The following is a 23943-nucleotide window of genomic DNA, read 5'->3' on the forward strand; positions in this document are numbered from 1 at the left end:
CACCGAGAGCCCGATGTGGGATTCGATCCCGGGTCTCCAGGATCGCGCCCTGGGCCAAAGGCAGGCGCTAAACCGCTGCGCCACCCAGGGATCCCTAAAGGATCAGATATTAAATGGTTTTGGCTTTGCATGCTACAACTCTGTTGCATAATCTTTTTCTTCTTTTTAAATAACCAGTTAATATGAAAAACATTTGTAGTTCCTGGGCCATATAAAAATAGTCATATATGTATGTTTATTCATTTATATTCATATATATTGGGAATACATTTTTACTAAGGTTTCATGAATTGCCGGAAGAAAATTCATGAACTCAGCTTCATAACATCTGTTCTAATCTAAAAAAAAAAAATACCCCATTCTCCAGTTATTTAAGTTAACATTATTTCCTCCTCTTGGCAGCTACCTAAAATACTTGAGCAAAGTGTAATCATTGTAAATATACACCAATTGTCAAGTTCCCTAAAACCAATATATTAGTAACCTTTCGTACAAAAGTGTAATATGATAATACCTCACATTTGTGTAGTGACTCAAAGTATATAAATTATTTCTCATATGTATTTTTTCTCAATATAAAACGGGAGTGCTCTCTTATGGCTAATATGTATCTTTTTTTTTTTCAATTTGGGTTTTTTTGTTTTTTTTTAAGGTTTATCTATGAAAGAGAGTGTGTGTGTGCAAGCAGGGGGAGGGGCAAAGGGAGAGAGAGACAAGTAGACTCCTTGCTGAGAAGGGAGCCCGATGACATGGGGCTTGATCCCAGGACCCTGAGATAATGACTTGAGCCAAAATCAAAGGTTGGACACTTAACTCCAGGTGCCCCTCAACCTGACTTTTTAAAAAGAGTATTTTAAAGCAGCAAGATATTTACCTTAACATGTGAAATTAAATGATAATTGATACACATGTCTAATTTGCCTCTCTCCTACATTTTATTTCATTCATTTATTTACTCAAAAGTATTTATCAAGAGCCTACTATAAGCCAAGAACTATGTTGAGTCCTGGAGATAGAGAGACAAGGAAATCTCTGCCTTCAGATTGCTCATTTGTTAAGTGAAGGAGGCAGAATTACTCATAATTAGAGTTCTCAATAGTCAATGCTGTGAAAGAAACATGCCTGGGGATTCCATAGAAGAACAGAAGTGTAGCCTACGGAATAGGGGCTCACCAGGTTAGAATGAAAAGTACATTCTAGGTAAAGGCAACAGTAGAAGGAGAGAGATCTGTTTGAGGACTACTGCAGTTTTCTAGACAAGATATAACAGGAGCTAACCTAAGGTAGTGATAGTGGAACCAGAGAGAAAACAGATTTGAGAATGAGATAGAATCAACAGAACCTGGTGGACTAAGTAAGTGGATGATAGGACGTGTAAGAGAAGAGCATAGATGACACACTCACAGGTTCTAGCTTGGCAAATGGATTGGAGGTGGTACCGTTTATTAAGTATATGTGTTAATATAAAGGAACCAGTTAGGAAAAGATGAGTTTCTCTTTGTAAATGGTTAATTGCAAGTATGTTGGATATAAAGATTTGGCACTAAGAAAGATATGGAAAAAAATAGAAATATTTAGGATTTATAATTAAAAGGTGGTAGGTGAAGTCACGTAATGAGGTTGGCATTACCCAGAGGAATGAAGAAAGGACTAGGATTAGAACCTGATGGCAAGCTGTTGACAGCAATACAAAAAGAGACTAAATAAAGAAAACCAATAGAGTAACACTGAAGTCAAGAGAAGAAAGAGTTTGGAAAATACAAACTGTAGTTTGCAAAGAAAAGGACATTAACCAAATTATGTACTCCCTCTGGGTCTCAGTTTTCTCATTTGTAAAATAGGAGATCACATTAGATGATTTTATAGGTTCCTCATAATTTACGGAGCACCTCCTCTATGCTAGGCATGTTACTAAGTATTTACATTGTTTCATTAATAGGTACTATTATCCTCAGTTCCTCAGGTGAAGAAACAGGCTTTGGTACAGTAGGTTGGCCAAGGTCGCACAGCTAATAAACGGTAGAGCCATTAATACCCCCTTTGGCCAGTTTTCTTAATCACGGGTGGGAAATATGTGTAAGTCCTGATTCCTATAGGAGTTAAGTAGGGCATATAATCATTCTGTATATGTTTAAGTGTTTCCTTCATCAGATGAATATGTTAACCAACTTTTAGTTGACCCAGATTTTGAGAACACATTTGGACAAATAAAGTAATACTGGATACTTATTACTTAACAGCTCTACTAATAACTCCTGTGACTTCTTCCCATTCCTCTTTCCAAGCAAGTCTCTTATCCTATTTGTTTTTTTACTTTTCTCATGTATAAAAAGTGATGTTAACACTGGAGTAAATATTGTCACAATATAATTGGAAAATATAAGAAACGAGATTTTTGTTAATACGTGCAAAAATTAGCACTTGGTCTGAACAGTTACTTTCTATTTTGTATTTGTTTCTAAGGCTGGCCCTTTGCCTTACAGCCTTAAACTTCCTCCAGAATGAACTATTTTGGAGGATTTCCTCTAACCTTGGGTATCTGGTCCTCAGTTCTATAGGCTCAGAAATTTATTATAGGTTTACCCAGGAAGCTCAAATCAAGCTCAAATACCTTAATACTGATATATAAGTCAGCATGTTTATTTATTAATTTGTGATGGGAAATTCTATTTTCCATTCCAAGAATGAATTTGTCCAATATTTAGGAAGCCGTCTCTCCAGTATTAGCTTATCTGGAGAAACCAAATTGGTCTTGAGAAAGTTGATTTGAGTTAGTTTTTAACATTTGGATAGTCTTATGAGATACATCTTATGAGTTTTGGTAGAATATGGAAAATCATTCCACTTTATACTGTGGAGACCACAGCATTCTAGTTACTATAACACTTAAAATTTACCAGATACTGTACCATTTTTTTCTCATGAAATAAAACTCAGTTAAAATATATATATTTTCTTTAGCAATCCCTCATTTTTCATTATTATTTTTTATCAGTAGGCAAAGCTTCTACCATTGTAACATTTTTATTTAATCAGCAGACATATTTTTTCACTGATTTTAGATGGGTGCTTTCTTGTTAGTATTTGGGAATCTATTAGACTCTGAGGTCACGTCCCAGTCCCACAATATTTACTGTTATTGTGAGTTGCTTCTGCAGAGACCTAGTCTATCCATTTATATGCTTCGTCTGGTTTATACTTTACAGATTATAATTTTCTGACCTTGTCCACAAAATCAGTCTTAAAATATTAAAGATATAGAACCATTTATGCATTGTTTGCAGTGTTATTGTGATTATTACATACTTTTACTGTTTAAAGAAAAACAAAACCTTAAAATTAGACATAGGGCAGAAAATTTACTGCCAAACTAAAACAAATAAATTTAATCTTCACATTTTTTTTCCTATCTTCCCATTTGTCTCAGCTTTCTCTGTTAGAACATTTCTACTCCCAGCCCCTCAGTGTTCTGTGCTGTAACCTCCCAGAAGCCAAGAGAAGAATAAATTTTTTATCAGATAATCAATGTGAAAACATCCGACGTCTTCCATCTTTTAGAAGGTAAAAAGAGAAGTGCATGTTTAACACATCTTATAATAGAGGTTGGAGTAAAATAGGATCTCAGACCTAGCTATTTTTGAAGTGGAGAAAGGAAAAATAATCTATTTATTTAGAGCATAGTAAAATCCTGTTTTCAATCATGAGATTTTGTTGGACTTGAAAATTTAACATAAAAATATTTTTATAAAGGGACATAATTTGCAGATTCTCCAGAATTACTTTTATAAATAACATTTCCTGATTCTGGAGCTTATGGCTTTTGTTTATGATTAGATCCTTAGATTATGAAGTATAGCTGATTTAATGAGTTAAAAATTAGCATTAAACCATAACTATTATCTTGAATTTATTTTTGAGAAGAAGTAAAAGAATGTGAGCACCAATCTAAGTAGTTCTTTTCCTCATATGATATTCACATCTTTAGAATGTTTAATTTTTTTCTCTTTGTGTATGGGATGGTGAAAATTTTAGGTACGTGGAAAAGCAAGCTTCAGAAAAGCAAGTTGCATTATTGACCAATGAGAGATTTTTGAAGGTAGGAATGTGGATGTATTTGTTTCAGTTTTATTCTTTTTTCTTCATGAGAAACAATATGCACATCGTCTTTATGTTTATTTATATATAAAACATATCTGTCCATCCTAATATGCTTTTCACAGTCCATTAGTGGGTCTTAATAATCATATGGGAATGTGACTTGAAGGTGACACAAAACTTTAGTTCCAAAAGATGACCTTTTTTATTGAGAAAGTGTTAACTATGATTTATCCTATGGTGTATTTTGAAAATACTTTGGATCTCAACTTCATTTCCACACAGCATTTTTTGAATCTGCAGGCAGTCTCATTTTAATGTTCTTTTAAAGGCTGTCATAAATAAGGGCACAAAGAAGCCATGCAGCTTAAGGACCGACTGCTAAGTGGGTATTGATTTCATTTGAAAAAATATCAGTACATATTGATTATGCAATGCCAGGAAAGAAGTAATGAGCTTAGAAAATTAAGAGTTAGCAATACAACATAGGGAATATCAAAGGAAGGTTGTTTTTTTTTTTTCTTAAATAAATGATACTTGGACATGGTATGTAATTCAAAAGGCAAAAATAATATACAGTGAAAACACTCTCACACCTTTACCTTCCACCCACTTCCCCTTTCTAGATACAGTTAGTGTTACTGGTTTCTTATGCATCATTCTAGAAATATTCTTCATGTACACAAGGCATTTCACATAATGTAGGAATTCCCTATCTTAACAGAAGATAGGTATATACGCTGGTCTGCATATTGTTTTGTTTTGCACTTAATCTTGGAAACCATTCCATATCAGTATTGAGAGTGATACTGTGATTTATGGAAAGAATGGACCTTCATTTTACTTAATAAGTCCCTTAATAAGGACCGACAACTAGAAATGCATCGTGTTACACTTGTTTTCAGGCTCTTCATGCCTTTTTTAAGGAAAGAGTTGTTAGAAAATTATAATAAAATTAAGATGAGATTGAAATAGCCTTAGTACTATGTGTAGGTTTTGCTGATACATGCTGTTTTCAAATTTTGAATGAAAGAGTGTTAGTCCCTAGAGGGCATGTGTGCTATATAGCTCTGAATACTAATTTACCTCCTTTTTGTAAACTCAAAAATATTTAGAATGGCTTTTTTATTTTAAAAAAAAGGTATAATTGACATACAATATGATAGTGAACAATGGCTTTTGTTAAATGGTATTTCTAATGCAGGATCTACACTGGGCCATAATATAAAATCACTTCTAAACTAGGTTTAATAATTACTTTAGTAATCTCTATGACCTTTTTAGAGCAGTATAAGAAGTGTTCAGATCCTAACGCAGGTTGTTTTGGTAGAATGGAACTTTAAGGACCAGTGGAAAGGGATGTGTGCATGTTTACTGAGTTAAGATTAGATGGATTAGCTCTCTGCTGAGCAGCTAGTTGCCAAGTGCATTTCCTGTTAGAGTATTTTTTTTAGAAGCTAGGAATAGCTTTTTAAAAGTACCCTTAACCAGTGAGATGACAAAGAGAATCTCTAGGCTGGTCTGTTATAGAAAGAGCTTGACATTGATCTTTGCTTCTCAGTAACTTTTCATGTATTTTTTGAGCATTTATTTATACTATACTTGTTCCTGTTGCACTTATCAGCCCCATTTATTATTATCTTTGCTGTATTCATTTGAGGAATGCATTCTTTGTTATTTAAAGGCATATTTTCTTGAGACTTTACATAGTGAGAAATGTGAAGGTGCACAAGGATCTATACCCTTACCCTAAAAAAGTTATGTACAGGTTACCTGCTAAATTCAAAGGACAGAAGACGTCTATGAAAAATTAGTCAATATGTGTGTTAATTTTTATTATTTAGAGTGAAAATATCTTGGTATAAATTATTCTTATTATAGTGCTTTTTCTTTTTATAGTTTTTTTAAAACACATAATCAATTTTTATATGTATTTTACCACAGTAAAAGAAATTAGAAAAAACTCACATGATAATATACTACACAATACAAGGGAGATCTTAATTTTGATGTCAAGAATCTTGGATTTCAATTCAGCTACTCATTAACCAGGTGTACCTTAGACAAATCACTCATCCTATTTAAACCTCAATTTCCTTATCTATAAAATGGGACAGTAATTCCTAGCATGATTTCCTTATAGGGTTAATAATAAAGTCTGTTCAGCAAATGAGTCTACAATAAAACTTTTATATATACAATAAAACTTTTATGAATCTAAATCATAAGTATTCTTATTTTTCACTATGATGAAAGTTAAGATCAATATGAATACATAATTTTATGTATTATATATTCTATGTATAATACTCATGTTGCATAGTTATATGGATTATGTAGTTACATTTATATATACATGCCAACTGGTAGAATTTGTCACTTTGTATCCATTTTCTATACTCAGAGTTTGAAGACCTAGACCTCCAAGTACACTCTAGAGAAATTTATACTGTTTATATCCAGATTCTTTCTGCTCTGAAAATCTACTTTGCTTTCTACCCTGTTGAACTAAACCAGTGGTTCTCAAACTTTAACATATATCAGAATCACCTGGAGGGCTTGTTAAAACATTGATTTCTGACCTCCATTCCCAGAGCTTTTGTATCTCATAGGTGGGGCCTAAGAATTTGTGTTTCCTTCAAGGTCCCAGGTCATGCTGATGCTCCTGGGCTGAAGATTCTTTTTCTTTTTTTTTTTTTTTTTTTAATTCATGAAAGACACAGAATGAAAGACACAGGCAGAGACACAGGCAGAGGGAGAAGCAGGCTTCATGCAGGGAGCACGATGTGGGACTGAATTCCAGATCCTGGAATCACGACCTGAACCAAAGACAGGTGCCCAACCGCTGAGCCACCCAGGCATCCCTGAAGATCATCTTTGAGAACCACTTCAACTGGATTGATTCCTTGGAGGAAATGTTTATTGTTTCCCCTACCTTCTTTTCTTAAATTTAGAACTAACCTAAATTCTCACTTAAATGACTCATCTCAGTTATTCTGACTGGACTCAAAATGTTAAAAAACAAAACAAAACAAAAACCTGTGACTCCTTTAGAATTATAGATGCTCAGTTTCATAGTTAATAGCTTTTAAACGATAATGGCAGCTTCATATTTCATAAAATTCATGAGTTTTTTGAGAGTGTCTTTAAAATTTAAAAATTCAGCTGACTAACCCATAATACCTTTGTAGAAGATTCTTCAGGAAGTTCAACTAAGGCACAACATTAGAAGGCCATATATAGCTGACAAAAGACTAAAGATTCTGTGCATCCTTTCATTTCTGAGTAGTCTGTCTCATGAATGATTGATTGTGCAGTGCAGCTGGGTACACTGGCCAAAAAGTATATTCTGACAGTTAACAAGTTTTCCTACATGTAAGCTGAATAGAATAGGCTTGCACAAGCTCCTATTAATGCAAAACTTCTGATGACTCATTAGCTTTTGAATCCTGTGGTAGAAGTTTAACAAGATAGTCTTTAAGTTTCTTTTGGCTCTAAAATATTATGATTTTATTTACTTGTTCATTAAAGAGATTAGTAGTAATTTTTTTCTGCCTAGTTAAATTATTTAGATTCCTCATTAAAATTTTATTTTAGTGCATTTGTTTAATTGAAGATAGGTAAATTATTAACTCTGGGTTTTAGGTGAAACAGAAGGAGAGGTTACTGTATTTTTACCATGTTTGTGCCTCATAGTGTTGCTTTAGTAATCAAGCTGTTTTTTTAACTTAAACCTTTAACTTAAGAAACAACAGTTCATGAGAAATTAAGCTGTCAGAATGCCTTAAACAGAACCTTCAAATTCTTCATAATTACAAAGATATGATATTTATTATTGCTTGTGCCTGAAGTTTTGTTTCAAGTCCAGTATTTAAGGAAAGCTTTGAGGAAGATTGTGGCTTCATATCATATTTGCATAATTATTATCTGATAATAAAAAACACTAGGCCTTGAAATACTGGAACCATTTTTTGAATAGTGAGAAATTCTTTTTCTTTCGATGAACAAATGTTTTGGGAGAATGGAATATTAACAGCTTTTCCCAATTAGTAGATAGTTTTAATGCATTGTTTCATTTTGAATCACAGCCACTGCATATGACAGATGTTTTTATCCCTTTGTATAGATGAGGAGAGTCACAAAAATGAGTAAGTAACTTGCCCATCTAAAGTGTCACAATTAGCAAATGGAAGATGTGGCTTTAATACCCAGACCTGACATGAAAGCCCACACATTTTCTGTGACGCTTCTTGAAGAATCAGTATAAGTTGGTGAGTTGGTGAGAAGGTGCCTAAGATTCTATATTAGTGTTTGAGAAATTGCAAATGTGCTTTTCAAATACTGTAGCAAATTAACAGTAAGGATAATTTATAGGAGGCTTAGAAAACCACTTGGTGTGAGGCAGCTTTGCCCATTATAGTTTGATAGGTGTCATGCAGCAGTACATTCTGCTGCTCAAATAAAGGGAAACATTCCCCTTCTCCCCACCAAATATGTATAGTTGTATATTTTATACAAGTGTGTATATATATATACCAATATCATTTACATCGACACACACACACACACATATATACTCTTTATTTTCAAAAGACTTTTTTTAAAAAGCAAGTCTTCACACCATATCTAGGAATAGATCCATTTTAATCCTGTGCTGTGAACACCAACCACACCCTCTATATTACTAGTAATGATTTGCTATTGATGTTAATCCTGTTTTGTCAAAAAGTTACATTATGCTCAGTATATTTAATAAATGACTAATTCCATGTATTTCACATAAAATCAAGTATATTTTTATTCAGATTTTCCTTAAAGCTATTTGGCTTGACTTCAACCCTTAAAGAGTTCAACTTTATGCTATGTAGAAAACTTAGGTTCAATCCCTTGTCAGTGACAGTTGAAGCTTTATTATTCTGACTCATTAATATTTTATGTCTCTATTCCCTATGTACCCAGCTAGATTTTAAATCAGTTGAGGTAGGAAGCAAGTCTTGGACTTAGAATTGTAATATATACCTATTAGAATGATAACCTTATTCAGTATACTTATTTGACAAGTGAAGAACTGCAGCCAAGAGAGGAAGTAAACTATCTCTAAGGTCACAGAGCAAGTTAGAGGTAGAGCAAGGAGTTCTTTTCACCATTTAGTAAGTTTTTCATGGTGATTCATGATCAAAAGGCACAATTAGATCACGAGTTTGGTAGAAACCTGCTTTTCACTTTTGCCTCCACCTCTTCATTCTGCTTCTTTTGATCTAAAAGCAGGAGGAGGGAAAAATCCATTAGAAAAAAATGATAAAAGGAAAAGAGAAGGAAGAAAATGACTGCAAAACAAATTACTTCATATAATCAGTTGAGTGAGACATTAGCCCAGTAGTGTGGTGGGAAGTGGCAGCTCAAATCCAAACCCTTCATCAAGTGCTACTGAACAGGGGGAACAAAGGGCTGAGACAGATGAGAGAACAAGCACTCGTGCCGCACCAAAGCTGGGAGACAGTTGTGGTTTGGCACTCTATTGGGTAGCTGTCACATGATGAGACTGAGAATCAAACACTGTCAGCCAAAATTTCTCTAATGAGAAAAATGCTTAGTTCTAGCAAGATGATAACTGAGAAAATGCTGTGTTCTTGGCCAGCTGATACCTCTTATTCCTAAAATCCAGTATCTATTTTGCCAGCAGTGAATTGATTGAAAGGAACAAATAAAAATTTACAGCCATTTTTACATACTTTCTTTAAGTCTTCTTGGGGTCATTCTTCACCCTATAACTAAAATCTGGACGCAGAAGTGATAAAGACTATGGAAATTAGAAGAGGATTGCAAAAACTAAGCATCATGGCAAATATAATTCTATCTGATCATATTTTCTTAACCTATTTATATTTAAGTTTACATAACCATTGATTTCCTCTCCAAAAAACATAACCAGCTCAGTAACAACAGAGGCTTTGTCATATTAGTAAACAATAATACATGAATGATTTTGATTGAATGGCAGACAGGATTGATGTGTTTGGAGAGGTCTGATTTAAAAGGTTGTTTAGTAATGCATTGTTTTATATATAGATGTAAAACGTATAGAAATACATTGAGTGGCAACCCACAGCCTGATATTAATGTGGGGTTTTTTTAGGTCCATGGTGTTTTTTTAAAAACCCAAGCCAGTGTTTACTAATTGAGACATTTTACATTACAAATTCAAACGTTCATCTTTTGTTGAAAAATTAGTAAATCTGACCCACATCCAGCAAGATGACAAGTGATTGCTCTTATTTAGAAGGGAGACTGAGGGTTGTCCTCCATTCATTAATGCACTTCCTCACTCATCAAAGTTTTTGAGTGTTTTCTGTGTGCCAGGTGTTAATCTAGGTGCTGAGAATACAGGAATGAACAAAAGTGACAAAAACCTCTACCTTCATGGAGCTTACGTGCTATCGAGATAGATGGATAAAATATGTGTTAGTGATCATTGCTAAGGAGAAAACAATGAAGGAGATGGAAGGAATATGAAGTTTAGTGTACATGGGGAGTTGGATTGACATTTTTAAGCAGGTGGATTTTGAATAAAGAGTAAAGGAAGTTACAGAGCTTGCCATGCAGAAATCTGGAGGAAGGGAATTCCAAAGAGAGAGATGGCAAGTGGAAAGGACCTAAGGATGGAGTGTGTGTGGATGTTTGAGGAGAAGCAATGGGTATTTGAGTATTTGATAGAGAAATCTCTTTCTGTTTGTGTCTCTATATCAAAGATTAGGAAAGATCACGAGGTCTTCATGTTTCAAGAATATAAGAAAGTGTATCTCTTTGGGAAATAATGAATATTACTAGGCAAAATATAGCTCTGTTGAGAAGAATCATCTTAAACACAATTATGAAATGAAACAGTGGCAGCTATGACCAGTGTATAGCAATGATGCCAGAAGAAAAATTTAACAAATGGAAAATAGAATTACTATTTCAAAAGGTTTTGTTTTTACATATGCAGACTGTGATCTGTAGTAATGTATCAAGTAGAGAATTTTCTCTGCGTCAAAACCTATAAATGTATTCATAAAGTGTATCAAGAATTATTGATCTGGATAGGTGGTAGAGAGGCATTTGCAGATACGTATCTCAGTAAGAAAGAATTTAGAGAATAGGTTACATGAAGAAAGTTAATCATTTGTGATGTTTTCTGCTGCAGCTGAGAAGAACACAGATATAAACAACAGTGAAATCTCTTTCCAAAGTCAGCGCATAAGACAAAAGTGTGGGATGTTGAAAAGAACTCTTGAAAATCCCTTAGAAGGATATAACACATCGCCTCTCATGAAGTCCAGTATAGTCGGTTTTATTTCCAATGTTGAAACCAGAACTCCCATTTCCTCAGTTGAGCATCAGATGAAATAGTTTCCTATGCTGTGTGAACAAAGCAAAACATGTTTTAAGCGATACAATTCCACTAGGCACAGGGATATAATCACACAGAAGTATAAAGGGACTGAGACCATCTGGGAGAAGATTATGTGCATAATCCTCATCTCACCCTTACCCAAGGCATAGTTCCTGGAATGTAACATTGCCCACGAAGTGTTATTTCTTTTTTCTCCTTATCTGAGTAAATTCAGTTCTGTTTCACCCATTATTTGTACATGCAGTTACTCTACAAAGCAAAAGTAATAGGTGGTGCAAGAAGTGTGAGGTATGATTATTATTCAATGTTGGATTCCTTTCTCTCCAGAATATTTTCTTTATTTAAAAGCTCTTTAGGCATACATTAAGGCAAACAATTAGTGGCTTTATGCACTTTCTGTGTTACATATAACCTATTGTAAAATTAGAATTAATATTACTTTCCCAGTGGTGGTTAAAGTACCCTTTGTTGTGATAGGAGACCTAGATTTTTGAAATTGCCAACTAAAATACTGGGAGGAAAAACATTTTGATACTAAAAGGTTTTCCTTCATTTGCCCTGTACTTTCAGGTAATAACATATAGATCACTAATGAAGGAACTGATTTCTAAGTGTTTAGGAAAATATATCAGATTTGTTGTTTTGTATAGGTTAGGTTTGCTTGAATTTATTGATATCTAGGTGTTACTTTCTGTATGCTTGACTGCTAAAAATAATGGGTGTCTGCAAGATATTACTGGGGTAAAAAGTCAAGCCCAGCAGTTAAAGTCCTTCATTTGACTTCTTAGAGAAGAAAAAAATATGAAGACCATGCCACAGATCATAATCCTCTTTAGAAAATGTTACAGGATGAAGCAGTTATAAAAGTATTTGAGGTCTGAAAAATACTTGGATGTTGATAGGATGTAGTGTTTTAAAGTCATTTCTAAACTATTTCAGAAGGTTCTAGAAAACACCTCTATTCACTACCCCTCCCCCAATTCTTTTGAAACTGATTTATGAGATTAATCATCCCATCAGTTTCTTAAGACACTGTCTCCCATATTATACTTGTTGGGAGTCTAAATTATAAAGCTTGATGGCTTCAGATTTTTTTCTTAATGGTAAGCTAAATAAAACCAGTATTGGGATTCTCAACAAAAGGCAAGGATTTATCAGTCACCTGTGGTGTTTCTTCTATAGTCTTTCTTCCCTTTGAAAAACAGTTCTACTAGTACTTTAAGAGAAGCATAGGCCATAAGTGGAACCTCAGTCACTGTGAATTATGTTTGTAGTGCGCTCCCTGGTGACCTCCTCACCTTTCTTTCTGATGCCAGCGAGGTAGATGGTAGTGGGCCTGCCTTGCTGTGGCATACATCAGGTGACTGGCACAGGGAGGTATCCAGTAAGGTGCGTTTTGGGGAGCCCAGTTATCATGGCAATGGTACAGGTAGAAGGAAACTACAGTATTAACTTTGGTGTGTGTATGGTATCACCAGACTTGCTACTAAATCAAAGATGCCCAGCTTTTATCCTAGATTTTGTGTGTGGATTACTAATTCTCAAAATTTGAGGAGGTTAATTTATAATTCTGAATCTTATCAGTTTTCCAGGAATTAATAACATGTTAATGAAGTAGACTCTATTCTTTTCATTACTAACTTATGTATTTTTAATGTATTCTCTGATTTTTAGGAGGAAATACAATCATTACTAGAAAACTTACATGTTTACCATTCAAATTACTTCCTGGTTTTGAGATGTCTTCATCAGTTCACTTCTTCTCTTCCCAAGTACCCATTGGGTCGACAGGTAACCAAAACTTCCTCATTTGGAATCTCTGCAGTAGGAAGATTAGTAGTTTCTTGCTTTGATTTCAGCAGCATTCAGGCATCAAAATTTGAAATGGATCCAAATCGTGCACTGAGTGCACAGTCTAAATCCATTCCAGCTGTACACATTACTGGTAATTGAAACCGTATTTTTTGTTCTGATGGCCACAACTAGAAGCAGCCACATGAATCCTGGTGGTATTGCTTCCCCTGCAATGTATTTGTCCTAAGGCATTTTAACTTTTTTTCTTTCACACTTCCTTGTCATGTATGCCGAGAGAGCTGATCCCTCACCTTATCAAAATGGAAAAAAGAATCTATTTGAGAATGCTTAATGGTTAACCTTGCATTACACAAAAAAACTAAAAGGGAGGCAGCATTTCTGTGCTTGCAAAATTATGCCCCACTGGCCTTTGTGTCATACTGGAAACCTGTGAACCATCTGGAGAGTGGATGTTAGTAGAGTAATTCTGTATTCCTAAATCTTTGGGTTCTTAACTCAGAGGTTTAGAGACAAATGTAAATACATGTGAATGATTTGTTTAAAGATGATTTCTACCATTAAGCATTCTTTTTAATAATCACATATCATTTTTATTTTATTACTTATTGCAATGTGATCAGTGGTATCAGCCAATCCCAATATGGTCTCATTTTGCTTTTATGTAAATGGTATTCTGATGCATGCCCAGTCTGTAGTCCTCTAAAGATAATGGTTGCTTTTAATAAGGTTAATTTTTTTGTCTTGACCATTGATGATACTTTGACAAACAAGTAGTGTATAACTTAATACATCACTTTTGGTTTCTCACAAATACACTTTTTACTTACAGATCAGAGAGCTGTACTGCACTTGTTTAGAAAAGAACATATGGGATTCAGAGGAGTATGTGTCAGCCTTGCAGCTGCTGAGGTAGTTTGGTTTGTTTTCTTTTTTGTCCGCTGTAAGCCTGCCAATAAGTAACACCCTCCTCCAGAAGTCTGCCTGCAAGAGTTTTCAGAAGTAGCCATGTTGTGTCTAATATCTGTATATATATTGAATTTATGTTTGTGTTTTTAATATAGCAACCATCCATTTCTTTGCTAGCTTTACCTTGTTTATGAACTTGTGATTTTTTTTTAAGTAAAATAAATGTTTTTAGTCAAATATTGACACTACCTGAGGAGAACTTAGGTTAGGTATGGGTTATTATTATTATTTTTTCATTATTTATTTTAGAGAGTGTGCGGGGGGTGGAGGTGGGTGATATATGAAGGTGAAGAAGGGGTAGAGAGAGAATCTTAAGCAAAGACTCCACACTGAGCATGGAGCCTGACTTGGGTCTTGTCTCACAACCTGGAGATTGTTACCTGAGCCGAAACCAAGAGTAGGACGCTTAACCAACTGCACTACCCAGGTGTCCTATGTATGGATGATTTTAATCTTGTCAGCTTGATGTCATGGCAGGGAAAGTAGTCATGGAAAGTGAGCTTGCCATGGCCCCAACCAGGATAGGTGGAGGAGCAGTATCACTTGATAAAATGCATCCTATGAAGGAGGCCACTGCTGAACTTGATGAGGAGCAATGATGAGCAAGCAGTGGCCAGCCCTGTCTGCATGAACACTGGATATCATAAGTTTATTTACTTAATGTTATATGAATAAATAAGTTATCTTGGTGTTATTATCAGATTTCAGAGATTGCTTATCACCCTGACAAATTTGCCTTTAAAGTTATAATCCTTTGTTTTTCTTGGCTTTACCTCTCATATATATGGTGACTTTTTAGTCTAACAAAAATAATGACCACTTGGATAATGGGAAAAGGGAAATCAAATGTGAGTTAAGTTTCTTCACACAGACTTATTTTCCTCCGTGAATATAAATGCGTATATGAAAATATCATTAAAAAAAAGTCTGAGAACTGAATATTTATTAAGTCTTGGCTTCCTCTGGGCCCACAAGAAAAGAACAGATGGGCACAGTAGGAGGAAAATTCACATTGAAAGCACTTTAAGTCCAGAGACTTAATAATTCAAATGTTAGTGATCTAGCAGGTGCAGCTTAAGATAGGAAACTAATTTTATGCTATCTGGAAAAATAACTCCCCATGGAAACTAGATTGCCACTGAAAAGCTATGTTTTATTTCATTTTTTTTTAATGCCAGTAAGAGATTTCTGTGTACTTCTGTATGTCAACTGAGACTTCATTTACTTTCTATTCAAGTCAACCTGACTGCTTGAACACCCAGTTGATTCTTGCTGAGTGTCCTCTTTAATCTTTGTGATTAGTGATTGTCTTCCTTTTCTGGTTGAGTATTCTCAAATTCATAGATTCCTTTGTCAGAGAGGGCTTATTCTTTTCTTTCTGTATCTTTCTGGCATTGGTAATCTTGGGGTACAGGTCAAGGATCAAGAATGCCAAATGCCAGTTCCAAACTAGGGTAAGAAAACACGAGCAATAATAGTAATGGTTATAGTCATAACCACTGTTTATCAAGGCTAGCAGTGTGTTAGGCCCTTTCAGTATCTTTTCCTGTTTAATACACAAGCACACCTTTGTGGCCAATACTGTTATCCAAACTTTACAACTCAGGATACTGAAGCACACACAAGGCTTAGATGATTTGCCTGAGATCTCTTAGCTGTTGATGGAACCAGAATTTTAATCCAGATCTGACTTCATAGCTGTTGTACCTTCCTTTATTCTTTGCTGAAATCTAAAATATGGGTTTTCAGCTCTGAGTAAAAGCAGAAGGAACAAATAGAAAATGAAATTTTAGCCATCGTGCTAAACTGTCAGAAACAGGAATATAAAAAGCTCTAAGGATAAAAGGAGATGCAGCAAGGAGAGGTAAGAGCCTGGGCATTACAAGAATCTGGGAATCTCTATATTGGATTTCTTTTCCCTTTTGTGCAGATTAGATGTGGACAAAAAGTCAGGGTTTAGCATTCTAAGTAGGAATCATCTGAATTTAGGAAACCAGACATCACCTATCTTCAAACAGTTCAAGTCATGAGAGAAAATAAGATTAAAATGATCACTGAATGTCACTTGGGAAGAAAAACTAAGGTGCTATAGAAACATAGTCTAATAAACATTTCTAGCTTGATTTTTTTAAGTTCCTTAAAAGCAGTATTTCTTGTGAAAAAATTCTTTTATCTGGAAACTGACATGTTTTAAACCACAGATCAACCTGATGAAATATACTGTGACCATTAAAAAGTATTTAATTCCTGGTATTTGTGTGGAACCACCAAAGAATAGTCAAAACGATCTTGAGAAAGAACACAGGGAGACCTCATGCTTCTTGATTTCAAACTATATTACAAAGCTGTAGTAATCAAAAGAGTATAGTATTGACATTAAAAAAGCACACATAGATGAATGGAACAGAGAGCTCAAAAAAATTCACAGGTGGACAATTTATAACAGAGGAGGCAAGAATATATAATGGGGAAAGGACAATCTCTTCAGTAAATGATAGTGGGAAAAGTGGATTACTTTCTTACACCGTTCATAAAAATCAACTCAAAGTGGATTAAAGACTTGAACATAGACTTGAAACCACAAAACTAGAAGAAAACATAAAGCTCCTTGACGTTGATCTTGGCAATGATATTTGGGCTTTGACACCAAAAGCAAAAATAAATAAGTGGGACTATATCAAAGTAAAAAGCTTCTATGCAGTAAAGGAGAAACCAATAATAAAACAAAAAAGCAGCCTATCAAAAGGGAGAAAATATTAGCAAATCATATATCTGATAAGGGATTAATATCCCAAAACCTATAAAGAACTTATACAACTAAATAGATTAGATCCTCGGCCCACTTTTTTAAACAGACATTTTTCCAAAGAAGACATACAGATGGCCAGCAGGTACACGAAAAGATGGTTACCATCACTAATCATCAGAAATGCAAATCAAAATCACAATGATATCACTTCACACCTGTTAGGATGGCTAATAACAAAAAGACAAAAAATGACAAGTGGTGAGAAATAACTTGTACCCAGTGGGTGGAGATGTGAGTTGGTATAGTTATTATGGAAAACAGTGTGGAGATTCCTCAAAAAATTAAAAATAGAACTACCCTTTGACTAGCAGTTCCACTTCTAGGTATTTATCTGAAAGAAATGAAAATGCTAACTCAAAGAGATACCAACACTCCCATGTGTATTTTGCAGCATTATTCATAATAGCCAAGACTTGGAAATAAGCTAAGTGTCCATCAGTGGATAAATGGATAAAGAAACACATATACACACAAAGTATTTAGCCATAAAAAAGGAAGTCCTGCCATAACATGAACTCAGAGATACTGAGAACAGATTGGTGGTTGTCAGAGGTGGAAGGGTGGGCAAAATGGGTGAAGGTGGTCAAAGAGTACAAACTCCCAGTTATAAAGGAGTACTGGAGATGTACCGTGTGCTATGATGATTGTAATTAATAACACATACTGCATATTTGAAAGTTGCTAAGAGAATAGATCTTAAAAGTTCTCATCATAAAAAAGAAAATTTATAACTGTGGTGATGGATGTTAACTAGATTTCTTATGGTAATGATTCCACAATAAATACAAATAATCAAATCATGTTGTACACATGAAACTAATATGTTAATTATTTCAATTTTATTTTTATTTTTTAAAATATTTTATTTATTTGAGAGAGTGAAAGCGTGCACAAGCAGGGGAAGGGCAGACCGAGAGGGAGAAATCTATTCCCCACTGAGCAAGGAGCCCAATGCCATGCCGGGTTCCATTCCAGGACCCTGAGATCATGATCTGAGCCAAAGGCAGATGCTTAACTGACTGAACCATCCAGATGCCCCTAATTACCTCAATTTTAAAATGTATTTACAAGATGTTTATAATGGGGGAAAATACCATATCTTGTGAGTAGAAAAAAACTTACAGGATTTTATATCACAGTTATTTTTTAAATGTGTGCAACAGACAACTGATGTGCGTGCAGGGAGCATGCAGGTATGTGTTTATAATAAGATCGTAATTTGGCATGAGTCCATTAGTTCTGCATGTCTTCCGTAAACTTTCTTCTTTCAGTAAACTCTTGAAGCATGAAAACCAAATCCCTATACAGGATATGAGTTGGTTAATTTTTCACTCAAGCATGTATCATTATATATGAATATATTTCATTTAAAATACCATTTGGGAACAGTAAGTGGTAAAAATGATGCTAACCCAGCACTACGCTAGGTGAGTACACTGGGCTTTTTGTGGTCATCTATGAAAGACCTTAAGAGGAAAAATTTATCTTTCTATTGAAGAAAATTTCTAAATAGCCATCTAGAAATCAAACACGTGACCAAAAGTTTTTTAAAACCTTGCTTCCATAATAAGGTTTTAAGGGTTGCTACAAGTCAGAGTCTTAAACTTACAGGAATTATGCATCAGCTGGACCTGAAGAATATTCTGATCTCATATCAGTTGCCATGGATTACTATGGCAGTGATTCTTGAGTTGAGGGTAATGAGAAGTGTGTCTGTCGTCTGAGGGAATTTATTCTGCCCTTGTCCAATAATTGAGAATTACTCAAGGATTATCTCATTTTCTTCCAAATAAGCCAGAGGCAGAAACATTGAGTTGAGTGACTTTTCTGCAGCTGACAGAGCTGGAATTTAAATCAATCTTCAAAGTCAAGTCTGTTTTTCAGCCTTATTTCAATTATTTGGGAGATAGTATAAAAAGTAATTTCTGTAGGTTTGTGGCCAATTGTCCATGTTCAGAGCACACCACAGATATTAAAGTGAACCAACCAAGCAAGTGCCTATGGACACAAAACCCCCATCCCACCGTGGCACAAGGCATCTTGGCCCAGGGTATAGATCTATAAATGAACCACAGTGTCTAGTCTGCTTATCCCAAGTGTAACCTTATGAGTTTGCTCTAGAAACAGATTTGTAAATCGAAGTTGATTGATTGCTTCAGGAATTTAGGTTAAAAGAAATTGCTCTAATTTTTGAGTAAAGCTTTTGAGTTAAACAGTAATATATTAGCAGGTCAGTTCAGCTTTCATTGAGTTAAAAAAACATGACCCAAGTAATAATATTAACATTTGATCAGTTTAGCTTAGTTCAAAGAGACTAGAAATTTGAAATCTAAATAATGCATTGTTTCCTGAATTTGCAACTTTAGATGAGATTTCTTACTGTTAAGAAAAACAGTAAACAGTACGGCTCCACAATCTATGTGATGCTTCCTAAATAGCCTAATTTAACTTTTGGTGATCTAGATTTGTCCATGCAGAAGGAATATGAGACTGTACAGTTAAAATACAATTTCTTTCTTAGACCAGGGATTGCCAGTCTGAATTTGCATCACACCAGGTCCTCCACAGTCATCTGTACACTTGTGGTAAAACCAAACAGCTGAATTGTTGAAGTTCATTTTATAGGAAAAAGATGTTGAGAATCATAGTTTTTACAGTACTGATTTTCAAGCCTTAGTGTGCATAAGAATCAACTGAGGTGTATTGAACATGTATGCTTTTACCCTCCCCCTAAAGATTTTTTTTTTTAAGATTTTATTTATTTATCCATGAGAGACACAGAGAGAGCAGAGACACAGGCAGAGGGAGAAGCAGGCTCCATGCAGGGAGCCTGACGTGGAACTCGATCCCAGATCTCCAGGATCATGCCCTGGGCTGAGGGCGGTGCTAAACCGCTGAGCTACCCAGGCTGCCCTCCCTAAAGATTCTGAATCTGTTGGGAACCTGGGTATTAAATGCAGAAGGAATCTGCATTTAATAAGCACTCCACCACATTTGGACAGATGATCGGCCCAAAGGACCACACTTTGAGAAACACTGTTGTAGAAAATAAGAGGAATAAGAAGAGACTACAAAAAGGACAAAATGAAGCCATCAAAGGAAAAGAAATGGCTTTATTGCTGGAGAAGCTGGCTGGCTTGAGGGAGGTGATCTCAGATTGGTTCCAAAACTGAAACAAGACATTCCACTGCTAAAAGTGAGCAGTGGGTTTTTATCTCAACAGACACAAAAGATATGAACTTTTTAAGTTTTTCTTTGTGAAATATTTAGTGCCTACTAATTTCTGCTCGAAAATGAGCAGGTAGCTAAGAAATGTTCCTTTAAAAACTCAGAAATTGGGATCCCTGGGTGGCGCAGCAGTTTGGCGCCTGCTTTTGGCTCAGGGCGCGATGCTGGAGACCCGGGATCGAATCCCACGTCGGGCTCCTGGTGCATGGAGCCTGCTTCTCCCTCTGCCTATGTCTCTGCCTCTCTCTCTCTCTCTCTCTCTCTCTGTGACTATCATAAATAAATAAAAATTAAAAAAAACTCAGAAATTGCTAATCAAACTTAATTTGACAACTTTTTTCTTTTGGAAAAGAAATATAGGAGATATATAAAAATGTAAAAGTATATAGATCAATAATATGAATATATTTTAGTTTACTAAAGTCATTTCTAGCCATATGATGTAATTTAATTTACTTGTTATGACAAACAGGATAGAGCATGGTTTCCTCAAAGGGCACTATTACTTGGGAGTAGTGCTCTCTTACGTGAACCAGCTTGTCAGTAGAGAAACTATTGTTCACTAAGGCCTGAGGTCATCAAACGACGGGGTGGGGGGGGGGGGGGCAAGGCCATTTATTGCCTTGTTCAAAAAAGGTTTTTTAAATGCTTGATAGGTAGAGCCACTGATGTGACTACAGAGATGACCCTGGGTCTTACGTACACTGAATTTTGGTCAAGTGAGAGATTAAGGTGGACAAGTAGGCAGTTGCAATGCAGAGTAGTAAGTGCTGTGACAGGTGAGGTCTCAGGGGCTAAGGAGCTAAAAGGCTGGATGGTGAACCTTCATTAAGGAGGTTGAGCAGTTTCTCAGAGGAAGTGGCATCTAACATGAAATATCAAGGCTTAGAGGCATCAGGCATATTTTTGGTTTCCATTTCACCTGTTACCATATATAAATGCTTTGTTGTATTGTCTTTGAAGATTTCTGTGTATATGGTTTTTTGTAAGCTTTTCCTGTTTCCTTTTTAGTCTTCATTGGTACATTTGCCGGTTTGAGTTTTTGATATTTTTAAAAGGTGATTAATGAAAATGTCCGTTTAAAGCCTGAGAACTCATTATTTAGAGGACTTTTGCATTAGCCATGGATTGACCATTTTCTCCTTATTGCCTGTTCTCAATCAGGCATTTATATAATCAGTACTTAACCAGGAATTATTGGCTTTCTGCATCATGAAGCAGAACACTCAATTGCCCTTGAGTGATTGTTTTTAATGATTGCTAAATGATTCCCTTTCTGTCTTAGTTAAGGAAACTTTTTTTTTTAATGACAATCTATAAATCTTTTAACATATTAAGTATCACAAACCTTTTTTTGAATCATTTACCTGATGGTAATAAAAACCACTTAATCAGGGTGGTTAAAGATAAATACCTCCTTTTCGGCATTAAGGTGACCTATCTTAATGTGTTTTTTCCTTTCTCTTTAGTGTGGTGACTTTCACACTTTTAAATTCTGATATTTTCAATTCTATTTCTTTTAAATCTAAATGCTAAATGGGATCCGCCTGAATTCAAAAGCATTGTCACAATGCCTCCAATTCCTCTCTTCTCATTCCCTTTTTAACTGATTTGGTTTTTCCACTCTATTAATAAACTACTTTGATTAAGATTACTGGTGACCTTCATGTTCCTAAATTTGATAGTCAGTTCTCTGTCTTCATTTGTGTTAGCCTGTTATCAGCATTAACACAGTTTGCCACTCCTTCCTTTAATGACTTTCAGGACCTGGACTCGGTTTTTCTCCTACCTCAGTGCATTTGCCTTCTCCGTCTTTAGTGGTTTCTCTTCTCCCTGACACCTCAACATTGCAGTGCTGGGGGAGGTGAAAAGCCTACTTTTCTTCTAACTGCCATATAGTTATTCCATGCACCTATTTTAACATCTCCACTTGCATATCCAAAACACAAAGTTCATGTGTTCGAAACTGAATGCCTGAACTTCCCTTTAAACTTAGAATCTAACAGTGGTCTTTTTATCCTTCCCATTGTTGAAAGCCAAAAACTTGGGTTCTGCCTTCAAAATCCATCAAGAATCAAACCTTTTTGCCACCTTCCTTTCGCTGGTATTACCACTGTCCCAAGTCACTGTCATCTGTCACCTGGAAAATTGCAGAATCAGTTTACCTGGCTTCCATACATGTTCCCCTACAGATTTTTCTCAAAACAGCAGTCAGCACAATCCTTTTAAAATATGTCATATAATGTCACTCCTTTGCTCAAAACTCTCCATTAACTCCCCAAATTCACTAAGTATAAAAGCCAGTCTCTATAATGACTCTACATGTTCTAGCCCTGCATTGCTGTCTCATTTCATTTTTACTAGATTTCTCTTTCCACTTCAGCCACCTTAGCCGCCTTGTTCTTTACCATGCCCTACATACATGCAGTGTAGGACCTTTGCATGTATTGTTCTCTCCACCAGGAAAAGCTCTTCTAGGTATTTATATGGCCGACTCTCTTACCTCCTTCATGTGTTTGGTCAAATGTCATCTTCTCAATGAGGTCTAAAAATGGTTTTAAGATTGAAACCCATCTGCTCCTCCCCAACTCTCCCCACCCTTAATCCTACTCAGTATTTTTCTATAATACCAATTTTTAGGATATATAGCAATATGAAGCAGATAGTGTTTGTTGCTGTGCTCTACCTACCCCCTCACCTCCCAGCCTCTGTTAGAATGTAAGTTTCATAAAGACAAGGGTTTTTGTTTCACTGAGATACATCCCAGATGCCCAGAACAGTGCCTGGTATATAGTAGGCATTTAATAAGTGTTCACTGAATGAGTGAATGAATGGTTTTATGACTTAGTAATGGTTGAAACCCACTTTGAAAACTCAGTTTGAAAAATGCTGGTCTAGTGTGACTCAATCCTTAATTTTCTGCTTGGGGTGCTAGTGTGTATCAACAAACTTTCTGGAATAATTTAAAATTTTCACTTTTTAGTTTTTAGTTAGTTTTGTTCAGTTAGGTTTGGTTTGTCCAAGTACTTGTTGGGAGTCACTCTAATAATAATCTAAATGAAAACATAACAATGCTTTTCTGATATTACCATTTGTGTTCCATAACTTTGAAAGCCTTTCATTTACTGTTAGCAATTTGTACTTCCAGACATTTTTCCAGGCACAAACAGGTATTAAATCATACTATATACGATGTTCCACAATTTGGATTTTTGGTTTTGGAATTTGGCTGGTTTTTGTTGTGTTAGTTATTTGTTTTGCATCTACTATTCTACCATGGACACTGTGTCTTGAGATGCAGTACACGGATGCCAAGCCAGACTGGGTTCACATCACTTTGGTAATTTGTCAATTACGGGACTCTAGTCAAGTTACTTAAGTTTTCTGTGTCTCTGTTTCCTCATTTCTTAACATGGGAGTAATTTTAACTACATCATACAGTATAGTAAAGATCCAGTGTCACCAAAGTACACATGTGTGCATATAAATGGTAGCCATCATGACTAGTATTGCTTCATATTTATCACAGCTATATAAGATCCTCCGTTTTGAAAACACTCTTGTTGATGCCTAAATATCTTCATTTTCTTCTAGCATTTTATGATTGATGGACTAGTTCTTTCCCAAACCCCTATGC

The 23943-nt window shown here is 35.3% G+C and overlaps 1 protein-coding gene across 6 annotated transcripts in view; it reads left to right on the forward strand.

The window, feature by feature from the left end:
- ORC3 (origin recognition complex subunit 3) overlaps positions 1-23943 on the forward strand; it is a 61252-nt gene that overhangs the window by 21557 nt on the left and 15752 nt on the right. For all 6 annotated transcript variants that reach the window (XM_038554687.1, XM_038554685.1, XM_038554686.1 and 3 more), the window contains 4 exons: positions 3428-3561; positions 4033-4096; positions 13163-13279; positions 14133-14212. In XM_038554687.1, coding sequence (XP_038410615.1) covers positions 3428-3561; positions 4033-4096; positions 13163-13279; positions 14133-14212 — 395 coding nt within the window. The remainder of the gene's footprint in view (positions 1-3427; positions 3562-4032; positions 4097-13162; positions 13280-14132; positions 14213-23943) is intronic.

This window comes from Canis lupus, chromosome 12, assembly GCF_011100685.1.
Source record: "Canis lupus familiaris isolate Mischka breed German Shepherd chromosome 12, alternate assembly UU_Cfam_GSD_1.0, whole genome shotgun sequence".
Classification (NCBI taxonomy): domain Eukaryota; kingdom Metazoa; phylum Chordata; class Mammalia; order Carnivora; family Canidae; genus Canis; species Canis lupus.